This window comes from Meleagris gallopavo, chromosome 1 (genome assembly GCF_905368555.1).
Source record: "Meleagris gallopavo chromosome 1, MGAL_WU_HG_1.1, whole genome shotgun sequence".
Taxonomy (NCBI): Eukaryota; Metazoa; Chordata; class Aves; order Galliformes; family Phasianidae; genus Meleagris; species Meleagris gallopavo.
The window spans coordinates 34,043,016-34,064,191 of record NC_139404.1 but is presented as its reverse complement, the minus strand read 5'-3'; the positions used below and the strand labels follow the sequence as shown (position 1 = coordinate 34,064,191).

Sequence of the window (21,176 nt, the reverse complement as noted above, 5' to 3'; positions counted from 1 at the left end):
ATGTTAGAGGAAACTTGGGCTGTAACCCTAGAAGCTGGGTCTACAAAGGCCCATCTGTTAGGAAACAGCAGCAGAAGCAAAGGAACCAATCTTGTCTGTGTTTCAGGGAGAGGAAAACACTATGTGTCTCCCAAGACTTTTCATGAGGGGAGGAGTTTAAGTAATCCAGAAATAAATTAGTCCATCCTCTGGATGTTTTGTCATCAACATGATGCATCCAGACTCTGCTGATGGGTTAGGTCAAGGGGAAAAAGCTTGAGAATCACTTCATTCATTTCCTGGATCACCTTTGGATGCAGTAGGGCAGATTTTTGTCCCTCTTCACTAAGGTTCATGGTTTATTCTTTATTTTACAGGACACTTGCACTGAAAAGGGATGGATTTTAAAATATGAATATTCTTAGGTATTTTGCCTAAATATGAATGTCTTAATTAATGGCATTTTGGTGCAAAACTGGTATGAACGAGATCTGAAGCAGATCCTTTGAGGCTGCAACATCAAGTATTCATCATGTGGGAGATGTGTGCTGCTCAGAAAAGATAGTACTGAGACTTGTGAGCTGGAAATGTAGGTAGAGAAAAAAATCAATGTCTGAGCTGAATGGCTTATCTTGAAATCAGAAAAGATACTCAAAGATAATTGCACCAGTGGCATTTCTTACGAAGTGATTTTGTTGCACTGGATTAGACTTCCAAGTCTGTTACTCAGCTGTATGATGAGTGAAATGTTACACTCTGTGTATTTGCTATTCAAATCACATTCCCCTACAGTAATTCTAAAAACCCATAATAAACTCATTTTGCATCTTTTTCTAAATACATGTTTACCATGCTTAGTTCATTTAAAGAGATCATTTCACAGCCTGTGAACTCATATTTAGTAGTTTGAGAAAGCAGTGCTAATAAAATATACATATACTCCATATGTTAGCTTATGTTCAGCCAAAAAGAAGAATCTAAAAGCCTTTGGATGTTTCTTTTTTTTTTTCTTTTTCTTTTTTTAATTGATTTGTTAGTGACTAGTGGTGTTTGAGCTTCTTTGAGTCTCACGCTTTCATTTGTAGGGAAACTGGACAGAATATTCTGACAGCTGTTATTGACTGATCATGTTGCTATTACAGTATAGATGCTGGAGGATTCTAATGAAACAATGTTTCTGTGAACATGCATTCCAAATAAACCAAAGGCAAGCACCTGACCTGTTTGCTTCTTAGGGCAGCAGGAGTTGGAAGTGGTTTTAGAAAGAGTACTTATCTAAACCATTCACCAATTTCATCTTTAGTAGCAGATCTGACACTATCAGGAAAGTCATGGCTCACTGCAGCCAAAAAAAGTGCTGAGCCCTCCTGAGGAAAGCAGTGAAGAATAAGACAGCTTCCCAGGGCTGCAGGTAAAGCTGTGGCAAGCAGAGTCTGCTTCTTCCCTCTTTTGTGCCTCCAGACATTTCTTCCCTGACAAAGTTGTATTTTGACATCCTGAAACCCCACCAGTATAGAAACAGTCTTTCTTGTAAATGAGTCAAGTCAGGTGCTGACCCAGATCCTCAGGTTACCTGCATGAAACTGGAGGCAGAGTAGGGCTTTGCTAATAGACACAAGCGGCTATAGGGCATCGGAGGCAATGAATCTCTGAGGATAAAAAAGACAGACAGTGGAGGAATAAAAATAGGGACAACATTAAGGAAGAAAGAGCTTTCGGGGGTGTGTTTTCCTCTTGCGTTACACACAAGTACAAATAACCCATATTGCCTCTGAATTGCAGTGTTCATTTCACTTTTTTTTTTCTGGCATATAATCTGAAAGTTTTATGCATAAAAGGATGGTGTATGTTCACCTTGAGGAAGAACTTTGGGACTTATTCATGTGGCTTAGAAAATCCCTCCACACTTTCTTCAAAAACTCCTAGGTGGGTTTTTCTTTCTCCTTTAATTTTGTATCCAAAAGCTATTGCTGATTCAGGTTATCTTGCCCAAGTTCTTAATTGAAATCTGAAGGCCTCAAGAAGTTTAGAAGGAAAAAAAAGGAAAGAAAGAAAGAAAGAAAGAAAGAAAGAAAGAAAGAAAGAAAAAAAAAGAACCAGGGCTCCAAACACACTGAGCCTTTGGTTTCCCCACTGTCATTAATATAGTTCTGGCACAATATTCCCAATAGTTGCAAAGAAAATCTAAACCAAACTATCCCTGCAATTTCTCCTGCCGTGTTTTGTCTCAGAGAGTCCACCAGCAGCTTAAAAACTTGCTGTTCTTAATCACTGTTAACATACTCATTTGAAAAAAAAAAATATCTTAATTCAGGTATTTAGTGTCCTTAAAATGCATTTTATTTTGATTGTTAAATGCAGTCTGCTAGCTGATTCTCTCCACTGAGTTGACCAGCTTTTGCATGCACGTGAAGCTGGATCTAATCCCCAGCTACAGCAGTGCTGCAGAGTGCTGCCCTGAGGCGCTCGAGATGAGAGCAATACTGATCCATAGGTGAGCCGTCTGCTGCCTTCCACAAGGTTAACTGAGGCCTGGTCCAAGCCCATTTCTTTCAGTAGAGAGCCTCTCAGTGACTTCAGCTTGGAGTTAAAATAGAACTGGAGGAGAAAAATCTACCTCTTGTCCTACATTTGAAGAGCTTTGCCATTAGGGAAATAAACAGCAGAGCTCCCATGAAAGCCTGTGCTTCTTTACCCTCCCCCTAGTTTTCCTGAAACAGAGACCAAGCTGATACCAACAAAAATGTCTCCTGGCAGCATAAGGCTTCTACTCTCAGCACAGTTTGCACCTCTGAATTTATGTTTTATTTCACTACCAGCATGAGAGTATCTGCTCTAGGAATTCTATAGCCAATTCAACACCGAAGTGTAGACAAGGCCTATATTATAAGAAGCTAACTCTAGGCACACTGTTTAATAACAGTGCTGCTTACACTGTTTAATTGCACCTGAGTACTACTCAGTTCTCTCACAGCAGGGAGAGGGAAGTGGTTGTCCCCCTCTACTCAGCTCTTATGAGGCCTCATCTGGAGTACTGAATCCAGGCTTGGGGCCCCCAGTACAGGAAGGATGTGGAGCTCTTGGAGCGGGTCCAGAGGAGGGCCACTAAGATGATCAGAGGGCTGGAGCACCTCTCCTATGAGGAAAGGTTGACGGAACTGGGCCTGTTTACTCTGGAAAAGAGAAGGCTCCAGGGAGACCTCATTGTGACCTTCCAGTACTTGAAGAGAGCATATAAACAGGAGAGAGAACGGCTGTTTACGAGGGTGGATAGTGATAGGACAAGGGAGAATGGTTTTAAACTGAGACAGGGGAGATTTAGGTCAGACATTTTCACACAGGGTGGTGATGCACTGGAACAGGTTGCCCAAGGAAGTTGTGGATGCCCCATCCCTGGAGGCATTCAAGGCCAGGCTGGATGTGGCTCTGAGCAGCCTGGTCTGGAGGTTGGCACATGGCAGGGGATTGAAACTTGATGATCATCGTGGTCCTTTTCAAACCAGCCCATTCTATGATTCTACTCTTGAAAAGAGAACATGCTGGGCCCATTTTCTCTTTCTGTCTTGACAAAGATCTTTCTCTTCTGGTACTTCAACGTTAGTTGAAGTTGGGAACAGAGTGTGCATGCATGGTGTTACTGGTTTTGTGATAAGATCACAACAAAACATTCCATGCCACAGGCTACAAGAGGAACACTTAGATTACAACCACCATGCATTTATTTTGATTTGCATTTCGGTTTCTGCATAACAGACCAGATTTCAAATGTTAACGGTCAGTGTTATAAATCCCAGCAAGGCACTGGTGCTGCTGGTCTGTCTCATTCAACACGTTCTGCTTTCTTTAGTTGGACGGGGATGTGAGAGAAGTATCATCTGCTATGTTTAAACTAAAAAACAGCTGCAAAAGAAAAGCAAAAGAGAAAGGATGTGTCCTTTCTGTGCTTCCTTATGAAACCCCCAGCAGGAGGAACTGTTTGCTTGAGACTTCTGAAACCACCTTACAGTTAAATCTCCTGATTTTTAAGAGCTATGAAAACTTCAGCAGTTCACAACAAGATTTTTCTTCTGCCCCCTTCCAACTTCCCCCAGCTAACTGTCTAGATCTGAATTATTCTTTTTAGCATTTCCAGGCAAAATTGTTCTGCCATTTCCAGGATTAAGCTTAGAGAAAGTTGTTTTGACTCTGATGAGAGTGTTGGAGAATCTTTTTTTTTGTGAAGATGAGCCTTTTTGAAGCACTGGAATACAGACCTGCACTTTCATAGGTAGTGGTAGAGGGAAAGAAAGCCCTTTTTAGAAAAGTCTCTTCTTCTGCTTTTCCCAGTGAACATCCATCCTCTCAGCTATATTTGGATGTCTTTGGAGGAGTATAGCTCAGCGTGCTCAGGAGAAGCAGCATTTTGTGAAGACTTTCTCAATAAATTTTGCATATACTGGGGAATGGTTTTCCTTGCCTTTGCAAAGTTTCTTTCAGCTCAGCTCTTCAGGGATGGGAAAGAGTTAAAGATACCCATGCAACCTTACTCAGACTTTGTGGAGCATATGCATTATAATACTGTTTTTAGTTGTAATTATTGCATACATTTTTTCTTCGTCAGTCACTCGTGTGATACTGGGTGATCTGAAAGACAAACAGCTGAGAAATGGTCTAAAGAACAGCTTGTTTCATCCTGATGCTGATGCCTGAAGTAGGTCAGGTGGAGCACTTTTTAAATGCCAGATTCTCTCCAATGACTGCAGAGGGCGTTTACCCCTCAGGTCTGTTCTACAGATGCTTGTGTTTTGGAGCAGTGAATCCCAGTGTGGATGTCTTGGATTGGGCTCTCCAGACTAACAGATGCTTTTGACCTTCATCTATCTGATCTTCATTTGTTTATCTATACAGTGGGGAAAACACTGTGTTTATGCATTGAAGAGTGGTTATGAGATAAGATCATGAATAAACTTACATTGTAATGCTGCACCATCCAATAGCTTCCCCTTCCCATACTGCTCAGGCAAGGATGAGAAGAGTATTCTGTAAGGCATGAGCATTAAAAAAAAACTAGAAGTGTTGCTACTAATGAAATAGGCACTTCTACATAAGGCTCTCAGAGAAAATTATGTGATTATGTAATTAAAGAAGAGAAGTAAAAGCAAGTTCATCCAGGTAATATTCATTCTGGGGTTCATTAAATTTGGAGTGCACTGTGCCCACATGGTGACTGCAATATTTTCCTTTTAATGTTACACTGTTTGTAAGTAGATGGCTTTTTTTTTTTTTTATATGCACTCCTCTTTATAATAATTTATGTGTTTTACTTACTTTAATCTGCTCCAAAATTGTTTGTGTCAGTTTTGGATTTTTATTTTTTTTTTACCATTTGCATAAGCACAGTCTTTCTGATAGGATCAGCTCAGCAGTGTTGAGCAGAATAAACTTCCTTTGAGCACTGTGGCCTCTCATTTCTTGAGGGCTTTACAACCGAGGTAAATGAGGATGGATTTTCACTGATAAGAAAAAACAAGGAGGGAAAAGGAGGAGAGGAGAGGAGAAGAGAGGAGAGGAGAGAGGAGAGGAGAGGAGAGAGAGGAGAGGAGAGGAGAGGAGAGGAGAGGAGAGGAGAGGAGAGGAGAGGAGAGGAGAGGAGAGGAGAGGAGAGGAGAGGAGAGGAGAGGAGAGGAGAGGAGCAAGCAGGGAGCCTACCTGCAAAGGAGGTACAGGAAAGAGTATGTGTCTCACTGCTGGGATTCTGGCAAGTATCTGGAAGTCATTGCTTGGCTGGGATTTTGAGAGATATGGGGAATTGGTTTTGTTTGGTTGGGATTTTTTTTGCTAAAAATAAATGCTGCAGAGAACAGGAGATACTCAGACCTCCTTCTTTTACTTCAAATATATGCATACCCCCTGTAGTTCTGTTTCTGTATTACTCATAACAAGTGCTGGGGAGGGAAAAATTGGAAATAAGCAGACAGCATGTAAGCAATCCTGAATTATTTTTGCAATTTGGGATCAAAGACCTTATATTCAGAACCAGAACTATGGCTTCTGTTTTGGGTTTGAAGGTGAATTACCTAAATTTTTCTGCTTTTTTTAAACTCTTCTGCTGAACTGCTGTTTGGATAATACTAAAGTAGAAAGAGAGCAGTTAATAAAACTGTTTTCTGTCTCATTCTGCCAAATTCATTTCATGAGTGGTTGGCATTAAATGACAAAATACTCTGTGCCCTTTCTAGCAACCCCAGATTGTTGCAGAACTCTCACTCTGCTCCTTGGTGAGTTGATATCAAGGTCAGATCTCAGCCCCATCCTTCTGCATGGCAGCATATTATACAGTGGTTGTGCCAATGCAGCAATTATTTATAGAGCTGTGCTAAAGTACAGACTATTGAAAACAAATAAAAGTTTGGGGCAAAATTATATTGATGGTGCTTATTTGTAGTACCAGAAATTCTTCTCTCTTTGGGAGAACAATGTAGAAAATCACGTTAGGTGTTTTCATTTTGTTTATTGGTATGTTTTTTTTGTTGTTGTTGTTGTTGTTTTCCTTCTACTCACTGAATTGACCTTGCAGATCTTTAGACAAGTCTGAAACCTCCTTCCTATTGAACCAAGCAGTTTAATTTTAGCAGAAGTACACCCAAAGCCAGTTCTGCAAGTCAGAGAACAGTGCTTATTACACGTGTAGATGTGGCTAGAAAGTGCAAAGCAGTGATGAGTGTATAAGGCAGTGTGGCTCAGAACAGAAGATCTTGAGCAAAGTCTTGTGCACCTCGAGTGCACCACGCAGCCCAGCTGTATGGCAGCACATGGCTCAACTACCTGCTGAGAACCAGAAAGTGCTGTCACAGTCCTGCCCCTTGCTCATGTGGGCAGGGATCTGGGGCCTGTCAGGGAGCTCACTACTACAGCATTGCATTGTGTGATGTTGGCATCTCCTTGTTTGCCTTATCTGCTTCACGTGCACATAAGCTCTTTTATCAAGACATCCAAATTCTCCAGGGCACACCTTTATTCAGAAGCTTCTAGGGTTATCTGCTACATTATTACCACATTACATCCCTGAGCAGATAGGAATTCTGTCAGCTCAGCATAAAGTTTGGATGTTTGTAGCATTTGTTGCCATCTGTCAAGTGCTGACAATGAACGTCCTTCTGCTCTGCAGGCCTTTGAAGAGAATCCAGTTCCTCTCTATTTTTTACTAATTCTTACTGATAGATGGAAACTTAGGATCATTATGGCAAATAGACTTAATTTGTGGGTTCACAACAGTTCACAGTAGTGTCCTACAAGCACGCTTTCATGGGTAGCAGGTGTAAAGTTTGACACAACAGCTGTATCTTAGTTTGCAGGCAGAGATTATGTTTTCTTTATTTGTTCTTGTTATGGTTAGTCAGATATAGAATTGTACTATATCGTGGTATAGAACTAAAGTATTTTGAAAAAGATCAGAAGTCTTTCTTTTAGTTTCCTGCCTTACATGCAAGAAAAACTGAGCATAAGAAGCTCTTCTGTATGTCTGTATGTATGCATCTGTGCATCTATGTATTGTGCAATGGGAAAAATGGTGTATTGCAGGACCTCTGTGAAGGAGTTAGCATATTATTTGCACTGTTTTGGAGGTCTGTCCTATCCTGGGAGATAAGTTTTAAAAGTTACTGTTCTGGAGTTCCATTCCTGGAATGAAATGCAGGTAGAAGTCTGCAGACATATCACAATCAATCATGCTGTTTTGAGGCAGTTTTCAGGAGCCATCTTTCCATAGAAATTGGATGTTAAGGCCCAAGTTGCCAAACGAGCTGTCAAATTGTGTTATATACTCCTGAGCTCTGAATCCTTGTGCTGCCACTGGAGGATGGAGATTTGAGTTTTCAGTAGTTCTTTTCAGTGTCACCTGAATTTATTATGAAGTAGTCATTTTTCAGGTAACAAAGATAAGAAATGGCAGAGCCCAGACTTGGTTGAAATGCACTCAGGCTAACCTCAAAGAGGCAGATCCAGGATCATCTGCACAGGCTCTATCAGCCATTTCCCCACACTGGGTTAAGTTCAGTAGTAGGTAAATCGGGTTTTAGATTAACAGTGCAAGTAAAAAAAAAAAAAAAAAGATGGAGATAAATGGGGAAAATGGGATTGAATACAACTTTTGAGTGGAGGAGAGATTTAGTAAAAAATGGAAGATGTCTGAGCCTGAGACAGTGTTACTAGAAGAAAGAGTGCCTCAAGTCTCGAGGAAAAGTCTTTTAAGCAAGAAGTGTTTAGGCAGGCCTTGGGGTCTGAACATGAGTGAAAACCTGAGAAGAAAAGTGCACACATGGATTATGAGTGTATCCCCACCCACACTGTCTTGAGTAGTTTGAAGGCAGAGGTAGTTTCTCGCTGGTTGGTAGGCAGCTCTGAACTGAGAAAGCTGATGGGGTTAAGGTTGCAAAGTATGAAATTAGGTAGAGGCAGCTCCTAAGTTTTTGATCTGCAGAGCATGAGTGCATTAGTGGCAGATAAATGAGCTGCAGGAATTAGGCAAGAGGAGGAAAACGAAAAACTTGGGCCAGTCAGTTGACAAGAATATGAAATTACTTGTGTATTGGAGAGGAGATAGACGATGCATTCATTTAAACACTGTAATGTCTTCATTTTCCATTTGGAGGCTGAGAGGTCCCTCTGATTTCATTGTCACTCATTCTGCTAGCATCCTCTTAAAATTATTCCTATTTCTTACTTTTATAAGTTGATTATTTTAAAAGTGAGTGTGTAAAATGCCACTGGAAGCTTTTTTCTTCTTTTTTTTTTTAACAGTAGTTTCATCTTTCTCTGTGAATTCTGTGAGCTTTCGTGCAATTAGTAGCCCAGCACTTCCAGTGCCATGCTGTTACTGGCAATAAAGAAAGACATTACTATTTTTTTAAAATTATTTTATTACAGTTCTTGTCCCTCTAACCCTCTAATTCCAGCTGAGCCAGATAAAATAAGAACAACTATTGCTCACTCTGTGGCCAGCCTGAAACATGCAGGTACTCCATGGGCAACGTAAGAGTAGGTGCCACATATGTTATAGTATACTGTAAAGTAAGTCAGGCCTTGGAGACTGCCACTGACCCTTTGAACAAGAACATTATTTAATTTTTAAACAGTTGTTTTATTATTAAAGAAACTACCACTCTCGCTCCCTGAATATTGCTGGCAATGTATAATGCAGTCTTATTCTCTTCCAAAACATATTTTAGAGTAAAGTCTCACATGTCATTAAGCTTATTAATATTTTCTGTATTCCAGCCACCCAGGGAGAATTACAAACACTGTCAATGACTTTGAGCTTTTCAGCCATCATTATCAGAGCTTGCTAACTGGCACTGATTCTAGTTCTCCCATAAGATCTGAGATGAAAAAAGGTTACTCCCCTAAATGAAGCATGAACAAAGCCAGGCTGCAAATATTATGCAATATTCGTAGAACAGAATTCTGAAGCCAGGACTGTGCTTCAATACTCTGTGTGTGTGCTTCAGTACTGTGGGTGGTTTACTTATGATATTATGACATTGCTCTGAATGAACGATAATTGGCCTACTCAGTCGTAGGGTACCTTGAAAGTTCCTGCTGTGCCTTTCAGCCACTGCAGAAGTTTTCTTCTTACCTCCCTTCCTCGCTTCTGCTTCCCCTTTTGTAACCATTGAGCTATGATCCTGCTCTCTGTTACCATTTTAACAAATATGTAATCAATATTCCTTTTTGCAAAATTTGTATTGGTATTATGAATTATCTTTAAAGTACAAGGAAAGTGGATGACACCAATAAGCAGTCTCCCACCTCCAAAATGTTAGTATTTAAATAAACATGTGTTCAAGGGAGACTTAGGTAATCATCTAGCTGGTGTTAAACATGAGCAAATGAAAATGCCCCAATGAAGGAAATTAAAAATGATAGCAAGATAGCCTAGGACGTATTTTAGCATGTGACTGGTCTGGTGTTGCTTGTTACATTACATAAGCAATGAAGAACAGTACCAAAATTGGCTTTTTAAAAATCTCTTCCTATGATCAAGTGGACAATAAACATGGGAAAAAAAAGGTATTAGTGGAGAGAAATATGGAGGGAAGATACAGGTGGAGAAAAGCTTCCCCACTCTCAGCAAATCTTTCTCTTGTGCTCTACAAAGAACTAGCCACTTCTGAGCTTGGTGGGTTTGGTTCCTATATTGCTTGAGGCCATGGAAAAGGCAGACAGTTGGAGAAGGTCAACCACCTCCCAGTGGGAGAGCATGAGAATGGAACAAGAAGGGTCTTAGTATGACAGGCTACTGTGAGTGTTGCTGTCACAGATAGGATATGATGGATAGGATATGAACAGCCACCGGACTGTTAGGAGTGGGCAGTTTCAGGTCTTACAGAGTGGACATTTTAATGGACACAAAAAATGCTCTTTCTGAGCTGGTGCTCATTTTTAAAAAGTAGTCCTTAAGAATACAAAAAGCAAACCACATGAAAGATGACAAGTTTCATGAAGTGTTTAAGATGCTCTTTGACAGTAATGAGTAGTTTGTAGGTTAATGAAGGAAAGTGGATGTGAACACATGTAGCATCCCTGAGTGCTTTTTGCACTGCTTCATCCTCAGTTAACAAGTGCTGTAAAGGGCTTTGCAAAATAGTCTCAATGGAAAGTGTTGCTGCTATAGGCACAGGTCTTAGAAACAAAACTCATCCAGCGTGTTAGAAATTCTGCCTGGTTACCCAGGCTTAAATCTGTACAACAAGACATGGACTTTAAGTGCCCTGTAAAAAATGTATCAACTTTGATTTTCACATTTCAGCTCTGTAGCTTTCCAAAGGAATGGCAAATACTTCAGCCCATCCTGATGTAAACCTATGGTATGTCTGACATCTGAAATATTGAGCCATATCTGGAAAAATTGCTCCATTTGCTTTCTGTGGGTTGCAAAAATTCTGTGTGAAGGTAATAAAAAAAAATGTGAGGGACAGGAGAGAACAGTTTTTTGATCAAGACAAATTATTTCAATGAAATACTGGCTTATCTTGTGACAGAGTGAGATAAATTTAGATCTCTTAATGCATTCCTACAAAAACATGAAAACTTTGCCAGGGGAGGGTTGTAATGTTTGAGGAGCTATACATTTGCTTACTGATATGAACCATATCATGTCACATATGTATATGTGACATATAAATATTTATTGCTTTCAGTCAGAGAATCATAACAATAGAGAAGGCTACATGGAACTGCTGTACGCAGCTTTAAAGTGAAAAGATTCCTAGCCCTACATGTCATAGGAAGGAAGCTCAGCAAGAAGGAAATTAATGTGAGATGGTAAGGCATCCACTTTTTCTCACTCATGTTATTGCTAGAAGATACAGCAGCATCCAGGCAAGATCAGTGGCAGTCTTGTGGAGATGTGTGGTTCATCTGGTTCAGCTAGCTCTTTAAGGTCAGAGTCTGTTTTGACATACTACCTCCTTGTCTGTCTCTTTAAAGCTACTCCAAAAATTGTTATTTTTGAATGACTTCTGAAAAAGTTAGAAGGCATAAGAAACCTTTCAGTTAGAGAAACGCATAACGCAGACAGTAGCAACAGGACTCAGTGTTCCTACAAGAACACGCTCCCTGTACATCAGTACTTCCTACATTGAAGTACAAGAGGGCTTTGTAGGAGGGAAAAAAAAATGAAAAAGAAAAAAAGAGGGCATGATAGAATAACAGAGTTTGATTTCCTGTGGATTTTGTGTCATTTTTGATTGCAAGCTATCCCTGAAGCCTTTTCTTATGTTAGGGCATTTTGTAAGCAGTTTTCCAAGTAGATTCTCTGTTGCCTAAAACAGAACAGCTTTCTCTTCTTGGCCTGACCCGCTGCATGAGTCCTAAAGTGGTTTTCTGTCCTCCAGCATCCCCCAGCTGTTGAACTGGATTTAACAATTATGCCATGAGGGTGTACAAGTGTTAGCAGATGCATACATTTCTGAGTACATAAACAAATATGTGTAAAATGACCAAGCGTGCTTCCTATCTACTGGAAATCAGGCTAAAAAAATTTCTTTTAACCTTCAAAATAAGTTGTGATTTTTGTTTGAGGTGAGCAAAGGTGGTCACACTTATTTTATACAAAACTTTTTATATATCGTATAGCATATTTATATCCCATAAGAAACTCCTGCTGCCAGTGATTAAAGGTGGCAAATAAAAAAGATGTCCTGCTTGCTAAAAGAAGAAATGTATTAGCATGCAGAAAGCAATGCTGCTACCTATGGGAGGTTTTAATCACGCCTTGTGAACTGATTGAGATGCAGTGCTCAAAGGTGAGAAAAATTATTAACAAAATCAAAAATCTGGAGCATTTTTCATGCAAACATTCATCAGTATATCTTATGTAATTACAAAGCCAATAAATCAACATAGTCTGTAAGTGCTTCAGTCACGGTGTAAATATCTTAATGACTGAAACATCCTTACACATGAATAATTTATACCTGTATCATTCATTTTTCATAGCCATGCTTTACTTCAACATGATGAACTAATCCCTCTCTGTCAGGGAATGTGCGCTTGATTATTGCCCTCTGATTTCTCTTCCTTGTGTTTATTATCCACAGTTAGACACACTCCACTTCTTCTTTTCTGGTTCCTCTAATGTAGTTATCTTATTTATTCATCCTGCCGTTCTTCATTTGCCTTCCCAGTGCATTTTAACAGGCACCTGGGAAATAATGGTGGGGCATAAGCTGATGGTGCATTTCTCAAATAATTCTGTAGCGACATCTTGAAAGATTTATTCATTCTTGACAGATTATATTTGAATATATAGCTTCCCTCCCTCTCCTCAAGGCAATTGCCATGGAACAGGCCTGTGATGAGCAATAACAACTTGAGCTTTATCATTTTCTGGATCCATCTGAGTTCAAACTTTTGTCACAGTAGTCATGACAAGCATCCTTAGTGACGTCTTCCCATATGTTTGTAAATATGAGCTTGTTTGTAGTTCCAGAAAAAGCTGAAATATACAAGAAGAAAAAAACTCTTCCTCAGCACAGGAATTGGGAATTCTTAAATTCTGCTCTGCTGCACATGCTTATTTGGCTGTATGCACCCTGCCCAGCTTAGGCACTAAACCAAAACATCTAAGACATCTGTTTGATTGCCATAAGGGTTCCTCCTTTAATTACTGGAGGAAGACAGGTAGCAGCTAAGGGCTGTTCACCCAGCTTTAAATCTATTAGTATCTGAAGCACCAGACAGTAATGCTTCTGGGTGGACTCTCTTTTGGGATCATAATTTAAGGTTTGTTTCAGATTTATAGAGAACCTTATTTTGGTGGTGTCTGGGGAAGTTCAGCCTTTCTCAGTCCCAGCCAAGCTGAAAAATGAATACCTCAGAATTAATGGGTACATCGAAAAACACTGAGTCGCTTTCTAGCTCTCAAGTTTCTAACTGGAAAAAGAATGAGAGGATTGTAAAAATTGTCTGAAGTTGTGGGGGAAAACTGTGTTTTATAATTCTTAACCAGTGCTTTATTTGTATTGTATGTTGTTCCACCCAAGCACATTTTTCTCTTCATGTTTGTGTCCAGTTTACTTACATTACTCTAGCTGTGAAGAACACCTCACATGATTGTTAAAGTTCTCATTCTGTTTCTTGTATCACCATATATAGCTTGTTAAATTTGTACAACAATATACAGCTTCACAGTCTTACTCCTCTGTGACAGAATGACATTTTTGGACTAATTTTTTTAGGTTCAAGACTGCATGCAATACCTTGATCCCTAACTTTTGCATGCTCCAACTGCAGCTTTTTTACAGCTTCTGACAGATGTCACAGGTGTATATTTTCCTTGCATTCTTACAGCAGGTTCCAGTACCTTGTGTATATGAAACCTACTGTTGTGTAGTAGAACGTTTGGTGGCTTTACTCCAGCATGTCTCTACTTGTACATTTTCTTTTATTCCGATCATAAGTATCTTCAGTCTTCTGATATCACTTCTATGATTTGCCTCAGTCTTTTTATATCCTTACAGGACCCCTTCACGTACTGTATGTAACTAAGGTCATTTGTTGATAGATGGGTATCAACTGGTAAGTACTATCAGGCAGTCTCCAGAATGTGCTTCACGCTTATCACTGAATGCCTTATTTTGGTATTTACAAAGCAGCCTGCTGTCTTCTTCTTTGTTCTGTCTAGCTCTTGTCTCTCTTGAGCATAGTTCTTCAACACAGTCATTAGTCTTGACTGTTGCTGCCTCTGTTTTTTCTGCTTTCTTTTTTCACTGTTTGGTCGTCTACTTATTGGTGACCTGTTGGAAAGAAGTACTTTCACAGATTCACAGAATTCTAGGAAGGGACCTCTAGAGATCATCTAGTTCAATGTCCCTTGCCAAAGCAGGCTCCCTAGACCAAGTTCCACAGGTAGGCATCGAGGTGGGTCTTGAACATCTCCAGAGAAGGTGACTTCACAGTCTCTCTGGGCAACCTGTTCCAGTGCTCCATCGCCCTTACTTTATCCCATGACAGTTCTTGATGCCTAAACTGGGGACATTCCAGATTTTTTTGTGTGTGTTATATTGTCTGATAAGAGAAATAGAATAGACAGAAATTTTATTTGGAGGGAAAAAAATACGAAAATGGCATAAAAACTACATTGGTATTGTACTGAATTTTTGTTGTCTAATTTTAACAGATTCAGTTTCAACAGCATCTGGACCACTGCTTGTTGAAGTTGCCAAAACTCCTGGTGCTGCTCTTGGGGTTGCACTGTCCACTTCGATGTGCTGCAACAAACAGGTCATTGTCATAGACAAAATCAAATCTGCAAGTATTGCAGACAGGTGAGTGTGACATAGAGCTGACATTGCAGATCCATGCATTCTTTTTTTTTTTTTTTCTTATTTTTGCTTTGATTGGTTTTGTTTTGAGGAAACGTCCTTATTTAGATGAATTTGACTGAGCATATGTTATCAGATTTGCTAGGTCTTAAAATTAGCACTTTGTCAAATCATTATTCCATACTACAGAGTTTAAGAGTTCCAGGGCACCATTCACGTTAGCTTGTTCACATAGTTTTCAATTATATAAGCGAGACCCAATGTAATACAAGGCTGTAGGTTGCTCTGTACAATACAGAAGTTTAGAGGTCCGTTCTGACTTAAATGTAGTGCTGCAGCAGAAATTAATATTTTTAAAGAAAGAAATACACCACTGGAATTCATAAAGTAAGCTCACAATATGGAACAGCTGTCAAGGGAAATAAATTTTGAGGCTTTGCAACCTTGAAGTGTTCTTTTAGAATATACCATTTATTCTTGTGTTACAGTGAAATCGAACTTCTGTCTGGATTTTCTTATTAACATTTTAGAATACAATTGAGGTATTAGGAAGACTGGCTTCTGTATTTCAAAGTTATTTTGCTGTAATTTTTCAACTTCATTTAAACTCCATTCTACTATGTTTAGCTCAGATTGTATGTAGACTTGAGGGGAAAAAATGCAAGTATTTTTCCCTTGTGATCTAGAACTGTAGCAGAGCTGTGGGTTATTTATCTGTGTGTGTGTGTGTGTATGCGTGGTTTTACATATACAGTATGTTTCTATATACATACCTCTATCTAAAAATTCCCTAAATATTACGTTTCAGCAGCAAATTCCTCCTGCATGTTCCCGGTCACCCTACCTTGTAACACCTCTTTGACAATGGTGCTTTGGGTAGCACCCACTTGTAGCAGTGAGTCTACAGCTCCTCTGTGGGCTTTTCCCTACAGTAGAAACTTTGAGAGTGACGGCCATTGATCCAGGGGTGTTCTCCAGTTCAATGGTGCAGGATGCTTTAATTTTCTCCCTCTGTTTTTTCCCGTTTCGCAGGGGGTAACCAATTAAAGGAGCTGTCCACTTGACTGGTACGTCGGGATGCTGACTGCTGTGTTTGCATTTCTCAACTCATCCAGTAGCCAGTCTCTTGAGTGCAGCAAGATTTAGCAGATAGCCCCCTCCCCACCCAACTCCTTAAGTCACCATGCTAGCCCTGGTTTCATTATTTGTTTGACTACTGCATAATTTCATCATCATTTACAGCTTTTGTACTAATAAATGTTTGAACTATAACTCAAAAAATGATGAACTGGGTGCTTGTGTGAGGGATATGTGACCAAGTTATTTGAGTCTCCTTAAGTTCTTCTCATTTATTCTGCTGCCATTTGCATATATTTTAGTAGTCAGCTACCCCATTGCAGTTCTGTGAGTGATGTCTTGGCATATGCTGTATTAACTGAATTGTTTTTAAGGTTTGTACTAATAGATATAAAGTCTCAGCAGTGACAGTGCCTACAAAACACAAATCTCTCTCGAAAAAGAAAGAAAACGCTCATAGTTGTCATGACCAGTTTGAAGGCAGTAAAACTCATTTTCCCAGCAGAGAGCATACCTGATCATACTGAGTTTTTTCCCCTTTTGTATAGATGTGGTGCATTACACGTAGGAGACCATATTCTGTCCATTGATGGCACCAGCATGGAGTACTGTACACTGGCAGAAGCAACGCAGTTTCTTGCTAATGCAGCGGATAATGTGAAACTTGAGATCCTTCCTCACCACCAGACACGGCTAGCACTGAAAGGCCCAGAGCACGGTAAGAGAATCTGTAACACCAAATTCCACTTTATTTTCCTGTCTTTACCTTAGCCTGCACTTGCTATATGGCCAAGAAAGCTATAATTGCAATCGTGTCTGTTGATGTTGCTTCATCCCCCCAGGTTATGCTTCTGCAGTTTCTGAGCAGCTCTGTGTTTTCTCAGTATTAATGTATCCTCTGAGTTCCTACAGATAGAGAAGGAAATGTTTTACTGATAAATGGTTCTGCACAGTTGTAAATGCACATACAGACACCTGTTCACTCTACTATTGTAATCACTGAGCGGATAACTAGGCGCTTCAATGGATGATCCTCTGAGTTGATTCTTCAAGTTAGAGAAGGAAGGGAGGGACACTGATTGATTTCAGCATATTGAATTCATAATTTGTTATAACCTCTTCGGTAATAGACTTGTTCTCCCTTGAAATGCTTCAAAAATAATTATTTTCTCTTGCTGTTGGAATATTATTTATTGCCATCATCTTTAAAATATACTTCTGAGATTACTTCATGGGTGCGTTGACAGTTTTTATGAAAAAGATTTGTTTGGGAACAAATTCCGAGATCCCAGCCCTTTTTCACCATGTTGCCTATTTCATAACACACTTAAAGAGAATAACTTTCCATTTTCAAATCAGATATGTATAAAATGTCTTAGCGTTTGAAGTTTGAAAATGGGAGCTACCTGTCTTGTCTTCTAACTAATCCTGAAAAAGTGGATAATTCACAGTATTCATAAGTTCACAGTAAAATATCAGAATAATGGATGTCAAAGAAGTAACAAAGGTTATCAAATACACACAGAATAGGTGCCTGTGTTAAAGCATGAGTAAGTGGTAGCAATTTCTGAGCCTTTAATATTGTGCCTCTGCCTCCTCTAGACCAACACAAGATTTCTGAGGCCTAGAAATTCTAGTGTTGATAAACATTTTTGGACATCTGTCTACTATCCAGGCTGTCCCTGGAAAAACAATGCTCTAGTCAGTTTGTCAGTGGTGGATATTGAGCTATTGTTGAGGAAATTCTAGTTTGTCCTAAGGTGAACAAAAAGTAACCCTTGCAATACCATATTATCCCATTAGTTAACTGCACCTCTTTCCCATTTTCAGTTAGGCTCCTGTGAGGAAGCAGGGAGTGAAACTGCAGAATAGAGAACAAATTTTGTGATACAGTTCCTTTTCACTTTTGACAGTATGCTACAAAGAGATCCTCCCTTTTTTGTAGCAAAGACACCACACATTCAAACTTGGGCTAACTAAAAAAGCATTATAATAGGGTTTCTTTGGGGAAGATGAGTTCCAGGGCCAAAGATCTGTTTAACTGCCTGTATTTCCTGAAGTCTTTTGCATCTTAGCAAAAATTTAAAGTGTTGCTGTTTATCTGCTAGTTGTCTTCAACTAATGAGGATGCTTGATAAAACAATGCTCTTGCCAGACTTGTAAACTGTTAAAAATATCAAATCAAGGGGGTCTGCAAAGATGACATAAGTGTATCTTTTGAGGAAAAATCTCCCTACAGTAATAAAAGTGCTTTCTTAAGTAAGCTGATACAACTAGAATTTTTACAGCCCTTTCCAGCCCCTCACCAGGTGGTGCTGCTCCAATATCACAACAATTTCAGAAGGTAATATGGTTTATAGAAGCAAGAATACTTTTGGAAACAACCTTTCATCAGGTGTGGTATGGCCTAGATGCTGCAGAATTTGAAAAGCTCCCTTTATGTGTCTGGGATAAGGTGAGTCATTAAGGCTGTATCTGTTGAGCTCAGTTATTGGACTTCTAGGAACGTGTTAGGAATTTAAAATGGGCAGGGAAGTCAGTATATAAAATAAATTGAAATTTTAGACCTAAAATAAAATGGAGAACACTATAAAATATCAGATTTTTTTTGTGGTTTTTTTTTTTTTTCCTTTCCACTGTGCTGCTAATATTCATTTCTCTTGCTGCCCCATTAGTTTTATGTTGGCTGCTTACAACCCTGGCTTAGAATGGCTCAAATTACTAGTAAATTACTACTGTTACACAAGATAGGATTTCCTTTTACAGAACATTTGTTGAGCTGGGATTATCTTTCTACAAGCTGAGCAAACTGAATTTGTGTACCTGACTGCTTTGTAGGACATTTTTATCTCTATTCTCAGTATGAAAATAAAACATGAAAAAAAATCAAAGACTACCAGATGACTTCCTGCTGGAAGCAGTCTTTTTAATTAAACAAGGCTCACAGCAACTTGAAAATAATGAAAATCCACCTGGCCACATTGTTCTTATCAGATTTTAATTTTTATACCATAGTTAAATCCAGAAATCTTGATGCCTATATGCATAATCAGAGAGATATTTTCATTTGAGAAGAGACGATAAGCCTGTAAGATACACAGTGCCTCATCAGGCTACTGCCTCTGTTTCTGGGATTTTTTCTTGTTTGACGTGTGAGATTTCCTGAAGTCTTGAGGGTGAGGCACTCAGAGAGGCAGGCTGGCTGGTGTGTGCCACAGGTGTCTCATACATCCCTTCCTGTAAGGACACCCTCACCTCATTTGTTACCTGTTGAGGAAAATAAATATTAAAATATTAGTTCCTTTGGTTCAAGCACGTATCAGAGCAGCTCCAGGAAGGTGGGGACAGGGGGTACCATCAGGAAGGGATGAAGGGCACCCTGTCCTGGGTCTAGGCCATATTATGCCAGGGCCCATGGAACCCCAGCCATGAAGCCACAAAGATGGAGTGGGCCCCTGTGCTCTCCTTTCCCTCATGTATTCTTCAGTGTTGCGTCAGGCCTGGCTTTTTAGTCAGCAAATGGTTAATATATATTCTGATCGTTAACAAATCATTGCTCCTGCAGTATGAAGTGAAACAGAACTATAGCTTTCCTTCTGGCACTGTGTGGTGCTTGCTACAGCAGCTTCCATTTTCCCCTGGCTGTGTCATGGAGCAAGACGTGAACACAAAGTGGCTCCAGACTAAACTGACAGACTTCAGGCTACTGTTAAAGTCTGGCATGGGGTTGCTATGTGCCTGCAGCCTTATAGCTGATACAGCTGATGGGCCAAAGGCAATAGCTTAGATTTCTCCATATGGGTGTACCTCTCTTTTCTATTTATTTATTTATTTTTTTAAGACAAAAATTCAGTGAGCAGTTTGCAGTTCGTAGTGCTCCACTGTGATTCAGCAAGAACACGACTACATCAAGTTAAATAATGACCAGATTATATTTAATGAAGGAGAGTTTCAGTCATTTTCTTTTAATATTTGACACATCAGCTGAAACTCCTGTCTTCTTGGTAAATACTGGCCTTCATCTTTGGTGTATGGACTCTCCATACTTAGAACCTTGTCCAATCAAAACCTGTTTTTATCCAGAAAAACATATTTTAAAGTTTCAAAGACTAAGTTAAAAGAAAAAACTACACATCCAAATAATAAATAAGAGCTCTAGATTTTTGTTTTCTTTTTTAATGAGGCTTCAGGATAGCATTTTTGTGCTGCTGGGCCAAGGAAGTTGTTTGTGGCATAGAGTAGTCTAATGCCAACAATATATGCTGTTAAAATTTAAAATGCCAGTGCAGTAAATTGAAATGACTGTCACATAGTGTGTGTATGGTATCTGAATATAGAGACTTACTAATCTCCAGTTAGTGATCATATATGATACTTCAGTATTTTCTAAAGAAATTTGCAACCTTAGCTCCTAAAGCCAGAAGGAAGTTAGAAACTGATTCCATACTAATCGTTTAAAAAACGAATACAAGAAAACAAGCAAACAATCCGAAATATTTATTCTTAGAAGATACATTATTTTTGTTCCCCAAGATAGCACCTCCTGGTAAGAAGACAAGACCAGGTTGTTAATTATTTCATTTATTTTATTTTCGATTCATTTTCATTTGGGGATTTTTTTGTTTGTTTATGTAATTCAGTTACCTTTCCCTCTTCTCTGGTCCTTTTGTTTTCTCATTTTCCATCATCCCTTCATGTGGGCAGTGAAGGTTTAAAGAAGCAGCAGGCAGCATACCTGGGATTCGTGTGCCAACAGCCACAGCAGTCTTCTCACCTACCACCATTATAACACCTACCACCCTGACCATTGCAGGATGCCAGCATTGAAATTCCAGAAAACGTCTCCTCAAAAAAGCCTTCGTAATGTTCCACTCCTTTTCCTGCTGACGTAGTCTCTCCTCTTCTTCCTCCTCCTTTCCCTCTTCTTTTACTCATAGTTTTCTCATTTCAGGCACTAAAATCTTTTCAGTCTTATGGATGCTACACTTTTTCATAGCCATGCTAAGGTTATTTCTGACATTTTATGCCTTTTCTTTTCTGTAACAAGACAGCCTTTGTAGGCAGGAAAAGGCTTGACAATTCTCGATGAACTCATTCTTCTGCTCTATGAGTAGACTATTAGGTTTGTGGAGTGTATATAGAATGCAATATTTGCATGCAAAACATAGCTTACAAATCTTTTGTCAGAAATTACCTACTACAAAAAGGCATTTCTAACATCAGTATATCTAGATCTAGTAGTCTGCATCAATTCATGGATATGTGTTGAAAATTTTGATTTAACATACTTCTCCTGAAGAAAGATGTGTATTATGA

General features: G+C 39.3%; 1 protein-coding gene across 6 annotated transcripts in view; it reads left to right on the top strand.

Annotated features, from left to right (window-relative positions):
• The window catches only part of GRIP1 (glutamate receptor interacting protein 1), a 305,207-nt gene that overhangs the window by 243,828 nt on the left and 40,203 nt on the right, over nucleotides 1–21,176 (top strand). For all 6 annotated transcript variants that reach the window (XM_085220767.1, XM_085220785.1, XM_085220756.1 and 3 more), the window contains exons 8-9: nucleotides 14,639–14,786; nucleotides 16,409–16,578. In XM_085220767.1, the coding sequence (XP_085076893.1) occupies nucleotides 14,639–14,786; nucleotides 16,409–16,578 (318 nt within the window). The remainder of the gene's footprint in view (nucleotides 1–14,638; nucleotides 14,787–16,408; nucleotides 16,579–21,176) is intronic.